This window comes from Brachyistius frenatus, unplaced genomic scaffold, assembly GCF_029030835.1.
Source record: "Brachyistius frenatus isolate BFR_SWC_R1_liver_20210118 unplaced genomic scaffold, ASM2903083v1 Contig_63, whole genome shotgun sequence".
In the NCBI taxonomy this organism is placed as follows: Eukaryota; Metazoa; Chordata; class Actinopteri; family Embiotocidae; genus Brachyistius; species Brachyistius frenatus.
In genome coordinates, this window is record NW_027210662.1 from 1,153,114 (window position 1) to 1,164,706 (window position 11,593).

Sequence of the window (11,593 nt, forward strand, 5' to 3'; positions counted from 1 at the left end):
CTGTTTTCATAATCGTCCTCTAAATACAAAACAACAACATCTGAGCAGCAACCTTCAGGCTGAAAATGTAAAGTTTCAATAAAGATTTGGATCATGCAATAAGGTTTTTCAGGTCTTTTGTGGAGATTTGAATGCTAAGGCTTACCAAAGACTATTTTATAAAAGTGGACATAGTTGCCTGGTCCGAAAAGTAAAGCCAGTGCAGAAGTGCCTCAGATACATAGCATCTTGTCTAAATTATGAAAATAAAGTCATACTATAGCAAAAAGTGACACAAAAGTCATTTTTGGGTCACTTTTTGGACGACATGACTTTTTTTTTTTTTATCACATTTTGGACGACATGCCACGGGCACACCGATTGACGAAAACAAATCCTTTTGATAACATTTAATTCCAAACATGTTAAGAGTGCACAGACTAAATTTCAAGTCAGTCTGACAAAATTCCTAGGAGGAGTTTGTTAAAGTGCAACATGTGAATCGCCAAAAATGGCGACTAAATAAAAAATGGCGGACTTCCTATTGAGTTGACTTCATGGTGCACTGGAACTTTTTTGTACATGTGATACACATGTCCGAATTTCATGCATGGAGGTAAATGTAGCCGCCGGGGCCTCTGTTTAGGGGGCGATCAGTTTTTGAATATGATAAAGCCTCCAAAAATGCAGTTGTTTACGGAGAATAATAATAACGCTTAATAATAATTCCTTGAAAAGCAACAAGGCTTTCGCACCATCGGTGCTCGGGCCCTAATTACTTTCTGAAGGTACAAATGTGTGTCTATAAATAACATTAGTATGGATAGAGATTATTTCTGTGAAATAATATTGAATATATAGTAGATTTGTAGAATTTGTAGATGCGTTTTTAAACACTGATTTAAAAAGAAAATGTATTTGTGGGGATGTAGCCTTAGTTATAGCCCATACCCTGGTCAGAAAAGGTCTTATGTTGGCTGCACCAGATTGAAGGGAATGACTGCTCAGCAGGAAGTAACTTCTGTTTCTTAGACCAGGATTACAGACAAAAAGTACATCCAGACTGACACAAATATACAACATGTAATTCACTTTAAGTACAGGTTTCATCCTTGACAATGACTTTAAGGTCATTTTCTGAGTTATAAATATGTGGAATATGATTTCCGTGTTTGGACCCTCACTGATCTGCTTTCTGTACAATGTCTATAAAAAAAAGCTCCAACCTCCATTTGCCTTCATGGATTGTTGTTTTATGTCTCTGTGGACACATTGAGAATTTCCTGGCAGTGATTATGGTGGTGTCAGACCAGGAGGGAAAGTGTTTGAGCTACTGACCACCACTAGATCTATGTATTGATCAGAGTAAAAATTATCTGTGCATATTGAGCTGATAATTGGTACAGTTTTAATGGCTGGGCTGCCTTCTTGAGTGACACAAATGTTAACCTGAACAGAATGAGGCAGAACTGGTTTGTGTAAAACTTGTGTACAGTCTCGGATCAAATTTCACATCTTCAGAACATTTATGAAAAAACATATTCATGAGGTTTATCCATTTTCCTGAATTTTTTTAGGCCCACCCCTGAAGATTATGAACAACAGTACATTGCCTTGACTCTGAAAACACAGCAATAATAAAACATAATAGGCTATAATTCAATCTACATGCTGCATTTTTTTTGTATTCTTTTGTCTTATGAAACTTGGACACAGTTAAAACCTGAAAACAGTAAAAACAAATCAAAACTGTCATATGGCTGTGATATTAATCTGGGTACCAGGTTAATATTAGATGAATGATCTCTCTAGGAGTAGGTCAGGTACAAAACCCAGTTTGGCCTGTAAAGCATTACTCCTGTGGATTAGACCACAGCCATAAATCTGAGGCGCTCCATATTTGACTTTACAGTAAGGTGGCAACTGTTAAAAGTTCTGGTAGTTGAGGAAAAATTCTTCTTTCTTTTTCTTTTTGTTAAGAAGAATATACCGTTTGGATATTGGTTCGCACCCTTCACCTCTTTTTAAAGAAGCAATTCTCTTGGTCATTAAATTGTCGCTATTTTTCTAATTTGGTGGTATGGTATGGTATGGTATTTACTTTATTAATCCCGGGGGGAATTTTTATTTATTTATTTTTTTTTTTTAAATTTAATTTAATCTAGTCCATAAAACATGACTTCAGCTGCTTGTTGACGTAGAGATCAGTTTGCTCTCATCAAAAGACAACAGTACCAGAATTACTTTCCAGGACGACTCGGGACATTTCCCTCATTTTCCAGAGGGTATTTCCAGTTATGTTAATTCCAGGTTTTCCAGGAAGCGTGGGTTCCCTGGGTGGCTCTCTATTCATGACGTCGCTGAATCCAGCTATACCACAAACCCAGCCGGTTTCTACGGCTGGGTTTTTATGAAGACGAAATTAGACCGAAGAAGTGAGACCTCTTCGCTGCTCCCGCGATCTTTGACTGCGATCAGGTGGGCAAGTCGTGACGACAACAAAGCTCCACCCACTGATGATGCAGAGCACACCTCTCTTCTTTATGTCCGGTCATACCTGCAGCGTCAGGTGTGAGAAAGAGTCACCACTGAGGAAGGGTGCTTCGTCCTCTGTGAATGTCATCGTCAATTAAATGTAGATCACTCAGAAAGGTCCTGAACAGGTGAGTTCAATTACTCCTGCTTTTCTCTTTTGTTTTTGTGACACTTTTGGTTGTGATGTCCCGTTGATATAAATGCATCGCAGACTAGTTATTACATGAATCAATTTGTAAGGGATTCATTTGTTGTTGGAGTTTCATGTTAAAGCACATGTATATGAAATGACATGTATGAAGGAGGTCTATCCTTGAGCAACTTGGCATATAATGTTTCATTTATAAAGGGTGTTTAGGCGCATTGTAAGCATTTTGTGTGGACATATGATGAACATTTTTATTTTATTGTAAAGTTTTTCTATTATTTTGTCCACAAGAACAGAAAAAAAATTACCTAAAAAGGAAACTAAACGCAGTAAAAAACGAGATTTTAGGCATCTATTTCTTTTTCTGATAACGATTCAATAAAACGGTGCAGAATAATTTACACTAAAAAGGTTGATTATTATCGCTTTGTTTTGTTGTGTGCTCACCTAAGCTATATTGCAGTGATGTATTATACAGCCAGACAACTTAACAGTAATTCAGCATGTGACAAAATCCTATTAGGCATGTCTTTTTCTGTTTTTGGACAAATCCTAATAATGTAGGATTAGCAGTTCAATGTTTTTCTCGGTATTAGATTTCAAGTTTAGTCAGCTTCACCCGTTCAGATATGTAATTTTCCTGTAAAACAATATTAAATATATAATGTAATACATATAAAATAGGTTAAGCTGCAGTAAATTGTATGTGTAGAGCTGAATATTTATGATGAGGTTTTGTTTTTGACGTGTAGTCCTGAATTTTCTTTTGCCAGAATTGAGGAATCAGCTCTATGTTCGAGTCAGTGATCCTGTTAAAACTCAGAGCGAATGTAGCAGTCTGAAACTGAGCTGCCTGTCATTTTGTTTTCTGTCCAAAATAGGAAAAACAAAAGTATAAAAAGGTGTTTAAGCCATTTATGGCATCCTGTAAATGACAGACTGAAGGACGTTTCTTTACACCTTCCTCTGGTGACTAAACGCAGCAGACATTTCAAGGTTGTTACGCAGCAACTCACTACTGGAGTCTGAACAGGGGAGCATAAATCTACAGTGTTCACTCTGAACCAAGCGTAAGTCAATTTCCAGCGAGTCCACAAACTTGCAGAAAACTGTCGGGGTAGAAGCTGTGTTTGCTTTAAACTCAGACATCCAACATAAATGCCGTTGTTTCAGAAGTCTTTGTGTGCCTAATCTTTGTCTGAGTCGGTGGATCTTAACTAAGATGATCTCCCTGGAGGCAGAAAATATACATAAACATAATTAGTGTTTGCCTTCGAAGAGACCAGTAAACCTTTCATAAACTATTTGAACGATGCTGCAATCCAACCAGTGGACTATCAGACGCAACCTCTCCCCTCCCCTCCTCTCACTCCCCTATTTTTTTTCTTTGTTTGTTGTTGTTTTGGGGATTTTTTTTTTTTTTTTTTTTGTCTTTGTTTGAACCTATCTTTACACCACACCTCTTCAGGGTGACTTGTTTGTTTGTTTGTTATATTTGTAATTTCTGCATTCAGTGGCAGTTTGTCACAGTGACACGACCTCCAAGTGACACAGCTGAATGTAATGTTTTGTATATCCCAACTTCCTAGGGGTAGTCCTGTTCTCTTTTTCTGTCTAAAGTATTTGCAAAATCAATAATGTGTTTGGTTCAGTCAGATGAATTAAAAAAATGTCATGTTATAAAGTTTTTATCCCGAACAATGGAGATTTATGACTGAATTTAACAGAATTCCAACAGCCCAGTTATCCGGCTATAATTCCAGTAAATCCTATTTGAAAACAGAAACCTGTATAACTTCTCACCTTTGATGTGCTTTTTTTTTTTTTTACTAACTTTTAACTCTCACAGAATGTTTGTCAGATCCTTCCTCTGATGTCAAATGAGGATTTCATCGGTCAGATCACGAATTTCATATTACTTCTAACATATTTCTAATCTGACTCTCATGTTTCATCAACACGTGATAATCGTAGGTGGCCTGTTTGTGTCGACTTAAACATGAATGTAAAGCTGTTGGCTGTTCTCGCTGTTTTCCCTCCATAACTAATTGTTTTAAGTAAAAACACGACAGGCAGCCGAACCACGGGTTTATATATCGCCTCATTAACTGCATGCGGGTGATATAATTTCTTTATCAGGGCACAGAGTGCGAGAGAGAGTGCGTGCCAGGATGAGGAGAGGTCTTGGGTTGGCAGTGCTGTTGTTGCTGTCTGCAGCCAGAGAGTGCAACAGTAAGTTGACGTGCTTGATGAATTGATCTCTGACCTATGAGGGTAAATTCACTCCAGAGATTCACTTTCCTCAAAAGGTAGCGGTTTAAACCCACAGACATTAACACGCGGATAGTTTTGGCTTTATTTGTTCAGGTTTGGGAGATTTTTCCGTGCTCAGATCGTTGAAAAATTACTTTTTAAGAAAAGGTAGTATCTATCTCCAGAAACACCGTCTCTGGTATGTTAAGGATTTATGTGACGTCTGAGAGAACGGAAAACAGCGGAGATAGTAAACACTGAATCCAGAACATAAAAGTTAATGTGCTGACTATATTCTCCCAGTAAGACATTACTATTTTTGTAGTCTGTAGTAAAAGAAACTAAGTCATCCATCCACTACCTTTATCCACTTTATCCTGAACACAGGGGGAGGGGGGCTGGAGCTTATCCCAGCTGACTTTGGGCGAAGGCAGGGTTCACTCTGGGCAGGTCGCCAGTCCATCGCAGGGCCAACACAGAAAGACAGACAGAAACAGACATGCACGCTCGCATTCACACCTACTCATCCATCAGACTTCATGAGCTTTGTCTCATAAAAGGTGAAAAAAGAGAATACTGGAGGAAGAGATGCTGTTGAGTTTTGAGATCACATATTATAACACACTGTCATGCATTTGTAGCGAGCTAACATCTGTGCATCACTGACTGCCTTGTTTAAGGAATCTGAAATCATTTTAGCAAACCAAAAAGTTTGAGTGAAGAGTGAAGGAAACTCAAGACACATAACTCAAAATCTGAGCAAAACAATATGACCAAAAATGTCTGCATGGCTAGATAAAGGTAGAGAGTGTGTATTTTAAATCGCTGCCTCACCACAGTTTGTATTGTGTTAGCGCTACAGTAGGAACTGGGAGCTGATGCTTGCTTGTCATCGGTGTTGTCAGGTGAGTCACTTCCAGGGAAACCAGCCCTGCTCGGCTGCAGGTCCCCTGAGAAGGAGACGTTTACGTGCTGGTGGACGTCAGGCTCAGATGGAGGGCTGCCGACCGAGCACCACTTCTACTACGAGACAGAACTGTAGGTCCGATCACCGGTTTGGTTTTACTCAACACTCATTTCAAGACTGTTTTGGACATTTTGCTTTTATTCAGCGGCCCATTACGTTTCAGATAAGTTAATCACCCACACTGAGAGCTTGTAAGAGTAAAAGTGTTGTGTTTAGTTGTGTTGTGCTCTAGACGAGCAAATGGAAAGCTACCAAACACCGTGTTCACATCCTCGCTCAGTCAACTGAGCACAAGCCTGCGGACTTCAAACACTTAGGTCAGCTGCAAGACCCTCAGTTGGCCTGGCCTCTGGGTAAGATGCCAACACTAGTAGTTCAGGACTCCTCAAGGATGAACTGCTACAGATCTAAGTGATGATCCCCAGAGGATGAATCCTAACAACACTGATGATGACTGATTTGACAGTCCGATCAGCTTCAGCTGTACTTTGTTACCTTATATACAGCGTTGTGAAGGCTATTTTTTTTAAATGCAATTAAAGATGACTATTTACCCTGTTAAAAATGATATATGTAACTTATCTAATTTAATTTGATAACTTTTTTTGACAAATGTTTTAAACTCAGCAATAAAGATGAAAAGTCCTAAAAAAATGAAAGTAAACCAGCCAGAACTCCACACTGATTACTGTCAAACTTTTATTAAAAGTTCTTCAGTATAACTTGAATTAAGAATGATTTTTTATTTGTTTTTATTTTAAAGTACAACCACCAAAATAAATTACAAGTATTTAGATCACAACAGACGGCAGAAAAGGAAAAATGTTCCCAGAACCTCAAACCAAGTCTACATTCGGGTTGACGATACAATCAACCGGGCTGGAAACGGTTCACAACTCTTTCACTGTGGTTCCTGAATGATGTGTCTGATTATCAGTCCTGTGCTTCATTATTGAGCGCTAATATGTATTTACTGCCACCAGCTCAGTTTTAATTTACATTGCTGACTTAAGAAAACTATACTGATGAGTGTTCAAACATATCTGAGTCAGTAAACGTCTTTTTTTTGGCTGTGCACAGATTGGAGGGAACGCACGAGTGTCCGGACTACCGCTCGGCAGGAAATAACTCCTGTTTCTTTGACAAGAACCACACTTCCATCTGGGTGGACTACTACATGACGGTGGTGGCCTCCAACGCCCTCGGGAACGCCTCCTCAGATCTGTTAAAGATCGACGTGATGGAAATCGGTAAGTTGTTACTCTCAAAAGAAATGAGATGAATGAATCAAACTTCCCAAAGAAGTTGAGTGAGTATGCTCTCATTCTTGTTGACTGACACACACAAATGTGTGTAAAATAAATTCTGTACTTAAATGAAAGCAAGTTAGAAAACAAAATGGCAGAAAACAGGTTATGATGATGAACATGGAGAATATACTTCCTGTGTTTGGGCCTTCACTGTTCTGCTTACTGTACAACATCTATAAAAAGTACTAACCTCCCTTTGCCTTCATATATTGAACCACAGTGGATATAATTAGGATAATTTGTCCATAATTAACTGTGACTTCAAATTACTTACTCACACAGAACTAAAATTACTACTGTGTCAGACCTGGAAGGAAACTGTTTGAACTACTGACCACTTCTAGATGTGTATTCATCAGAGTAAAAGGTGATCTGTGCAGATTGACCTGATGATTGGTGCAGTTTTACTGGCTCGGCTGCCTTCTCGAGCTCCTCGAGGATACATGGAAAAATACACAGTGACACAAACGTAAACCTGAACAGAACGAGGCAGAACTGGTTTGTGCCCGCTGTAAAACTCGTGTACAGTCTTGGATCAAATTTCACATTTAGGCAAATTTAGGCAGTTGAGTGAGTCTTGTCCCACATAAGCAAACTTCAACACCACTGCATTCATCTTGTCCCAACGATCTAACCCTATTACTTACTGAAACATACAGTATTTTATTGAAATGAGATATTTTCTACGTTTTCGGTGTACAAAGACCCACGGTGTACAAGGACCCCCCATGTGTGAGACTAAGACCAACATGCAGGTTTCTGCCGATGGCACTCGTTGCTTAAAATATGGCAGTACTGGTCTGTTGCATGGTCGCGTCACTACTTTGCTTGAGAGCAAATGATATCAACTACTGTTGGATGGATGGAAACAGACATCCATCCTCAGATATGAGCCCTAATGGCTTTTGAGACCCTCCATGCTTTTCTCTTGCACAACCAACAGGTCAGTTTACTCTCAAGTTGAGGAGTTTCTCAGGTACTGGATGGATCGCTGGGAAACTTGGTACCAACATCCATGTCGTCTTCAGGAAGAATTGTATTGACTTTAGGGGTGTTCAGGTAGCCTAATAGTTAAAGCACATACCATGGTTCAAGTCCAGACCCTTTTTTTTTCATATCATTACAAATCCTCCTACTCATTTCCTGTCTGTATCTACACTGATCCTATCAAATTAAGTCAAAACGATTTTGGTCATCCTCTAAATTTTCACCAATTGCCACCATTGGGTTGAAATTTTAACTTGTCCAATTAATTGATTTATGATCAAACACCTACAGAACTAATGCCATTCCCATCATCATCATCAGACCAAGAAAATAAACCAAGAAATTAAACATGGCAAACTTTGTACCTGGAAAACATTATACATTTCGCTCAAAGCACCATTGTTCCATAATGTAGCCTCACAGACACATAGTGTGGCTGTAGACGTTTCAAGTCTTCTTCTGTCTGTGCTCAACAGTGAAGCCCAATGCTCCTGAAAATGTTACACTGCTGGTGGAGAAGAGGAAGGACATTCCATATCTCCATGTCCGATGGGAGCGTCCCTCTAACACAGACACCAAGTCCGGCTGGGTCACCATCAAATATCAACTGAGAGTCAAACAAGAACACAACGACTGGAAGGTGAGTGGAGGGGCTGCCTCCAATCACTTTGACTCACACAACAGTATGCAGTATACAACAAAAAGCCTTTTTCAGGGTACTGTGTTTGCAGTTTGCATACATTAAAGGTCCTATTTTGTTTTTGTTCAGATTTCAGATATAAATACTCTGAAAGTGTCATAAAGCTCAGCCCACAGAGAAATGGACACAGCCTGGATTCAGGAACTGTGTCGTTTGGACTTCTGCTAATTTGTAATGTCACAAATGTTAGTTTACAGCTCTTCAGAAAAGAGTCAGCCAATCAGAGGAGAGGATCACTGATATCACTGTTCCTTTAAGACGGTCACAAAACAGCCCGTCCTTTGAGCTACAGAGAAAAGCTTGACAAAAATATCTCTTAATGGATATCTAGACTGCAAATGAAACACTGGAAAAGTGTCAAATACAGGACCTGTAAGTCTGAATATCAGTGTACTACAATGTAATCAGGATTATCAGATTCATGAATTCAGCTGGAACAAATGCATTTTCAACAGCTGTTTGACCTAAAGGTCTCTCTCCCACTAGGATTATACATCCGGTACACAAACGTATTTCAGCCTGTACAGCATCACTCCTGGGGTGGTGTGCATGGTTCAAGTGCGCTGTAGACTCGACCACGGCTCCTGGAGCGAGTGGACCAACACCACCTACGTGAAAATCCCTGACTGTAAGTCTTTGAGGCGCTCTGCTCCCCCTTTGGCTTCTGTACAAGGCAGCAACTGAATAGTTGATACAAAAATGCTTTTTTTGTTTTTAGATGTTCAGAATGAGAGACTCTTTTGGATACTGGTTTTCATCCTCTCTGCTCTTTCACTCATTGCAGCATTATGTATCGTGGTCACGAAGAGGAAAGAGTATGTATCCGATATAAAACTCTCTTTATGACGGCAAAATGTTAAGAATAATCTGACTCGTGTCTGTTTCTATTGTGGTTCAGTGTGAAGCAGTGTATTCTGCCCCCTGTTCCTGGTCCAAAGATAAGAGGAGTCGATGTTCAGCGTCTCAAGGTAGAGCTGCAGCCGCATTGTATTTCCAGAATATCCAAAACGTTGCATTGACGCTGATAACAGTGTATTAAATCAACCCTTCCAGAGTGGGCAATCTGAAGATGTCGTTAAAGCCTTGATCGTCAACCAGACTTTTCCTCCCCTGATGGCCTGGAAGGACCAGATGGAGGAGTACCTCATCGTGTCCGACCACGACGACTCGCTTTTGCTAGATCCCTCCAGTTCTCAAAAAAGGAAAAGAAGCTTGATCATTCCCGCCGGATTCCACTTTGAGTCGGACATGAAATGCAAGGAGTCGATCCCAAGCCAAAGAGACTCGGAGAAGTTTGAGGAGCATGACATCGATCACTTTGTAAATAGCAGTGCGTCTCACCAAGAGAAGAACCCATCGAACATGGAGTCATCTCAGCGGCTCACTCGGAGACAACAGTGTCCAAGATTCCAACCGCTCGCCAACAACGGGTACGTGGACATTCATGGACATGAGGAGGTGGATGTGACACAGGTGGACTACAGCAGAGTGAAAGAGGTGAACGGGGATGGCGTTCTCGTCCTCAAGACAGAAAACGCCCCGCGTAGGTCAGACGTTCAGAGGCTAAAGGAGAACATGCCCGAGGACTACAGCAGGGTGGAAGAGGTGAATAGTGACAATGTGGTTTTCCTGCAGAAAGAAAGTGACTCAGTTGACTCTTCCTGTAAGGAGAAGGGTAATCAGTACACACACTTCACCAATCAAAAGCCAAGACATCCTCATGTGAACGGACCAAGTAAAGTGGGAGTGTGTACAGAACTAAATGAGACAGGATATGTAGATACTATTCCTGCACCACCTTTAATCTAAAGTTTTTAGTGATATAAACTGTTCATGTATGATAACAGTCAACTGCACAGTTAAAGGATATTCTACATTTTTGCGTTGTTATCGGGTGGATCGCCATTGGAGACGTTCATTGGCACCAGAGGACGAAACCATCTGTGGTCTACAGAGGAATGTCTCAACAGCTGTTGGATTGATTTCCATGAAATTCACTGCAGATACTCAAAAGTCCACTGAGGATAAAATCAAATTACTTTATTCATCCTCCAATGTTTCCTGTAGTGCCAACAGCAATTCAAATGTTGTACATCAACTGTAACTGCATTTAGCTCAACGCACGATGTGTTGAAGTACAATCTCACTGCTTGCAAGTCCACTTTTAGTTATTGTTTGACAATAGTCGAGCTCTGACATTACCTATATCACGCTGTGATTTGTTGACTTCCAAGAAAAACTTTTCAAGTTTCATCCTTTAAAGGGCTGTTGGCAATGAAATGATTACGTAATGCTTTCTGCTGTTAATTTCTGAGGCTAAGGTCAATTTTGGTTTGTCTGGTTTATCTGGATCTGCAAGACAGAGACTTCACACGACAGCAGACGATCAGGAGTACAAACATTACAATGTGGTGACATAATCTAGTGTAAGAAAATCTGTATCTTATTCATTACACTGTTTTATTGTTGTTGCCTCAGGTTACAGATAATACCAATTAAAAGAGCTTGAAGAGTACACTTTCATATATTTTGTAGTGTTTTTTTTTTTGGTCTCTGGACCATCTGTGAATTATACTTTGAAGTTATCTCATAGAAGACATTTCTTCTTTCTGAAACAAAGAGCTAAATTGTTGTTAGAAATAAACCTCATTTGATAAAAATGTCACTGTTATTCACTGCTGTATATTGTCAAATGGTAGTTGTTGAAAAATGAC

At 39.8% G+C, this 11,593-nt stretch overlaps 1 protein-coding gene across 2 annotated transcripts; it reads left to right on the plus strand.

The window, feature by feature from the left end:
* The first annotated feature begins 2,567 nt into the window (after window positions 1-2,567).
* On the plus strand, window positions 2,568-11,402 carry prlrb (prolactin receptor b). Of its 2 annotated transcripts, none has more exons than XM_069706532.1 (9): window positions 2,568-2,642; window positions 4,802-4,894; window positions 5,821-5,953; window positions 6,963-7,132; window positions 8,656-8,819; window positions 9,366-9,507; window positions 9,598-9,694; window positions 9,778-9,847; window positions 9,933-11,402. In XM_069706532.1, the coding sequence occupies exons 2-9, from the start codon at window positions 4,834-4,836 to the stop codon at window positions 10,686-10,688; spliced, it is 1,593 nt and encodes a 530-aa protein (XP_069562633.1). In that variant the 5' UTR covers window positions 2,568-2,642; window positions 4,802-4,833; the 3' UTR covers window positions 10,689-11,402. The 2 variants fall into 2 exon arrangements, with proteins under 2 accessions (XP_069562633.1, XP_069562636.1); XM_069706535.1 differs by having other exon boundaries at window positions 9,664-9,694.
* The last annotated feature ends 191 nt before the right edge of the window (window positions 11,403-11,593 follow it).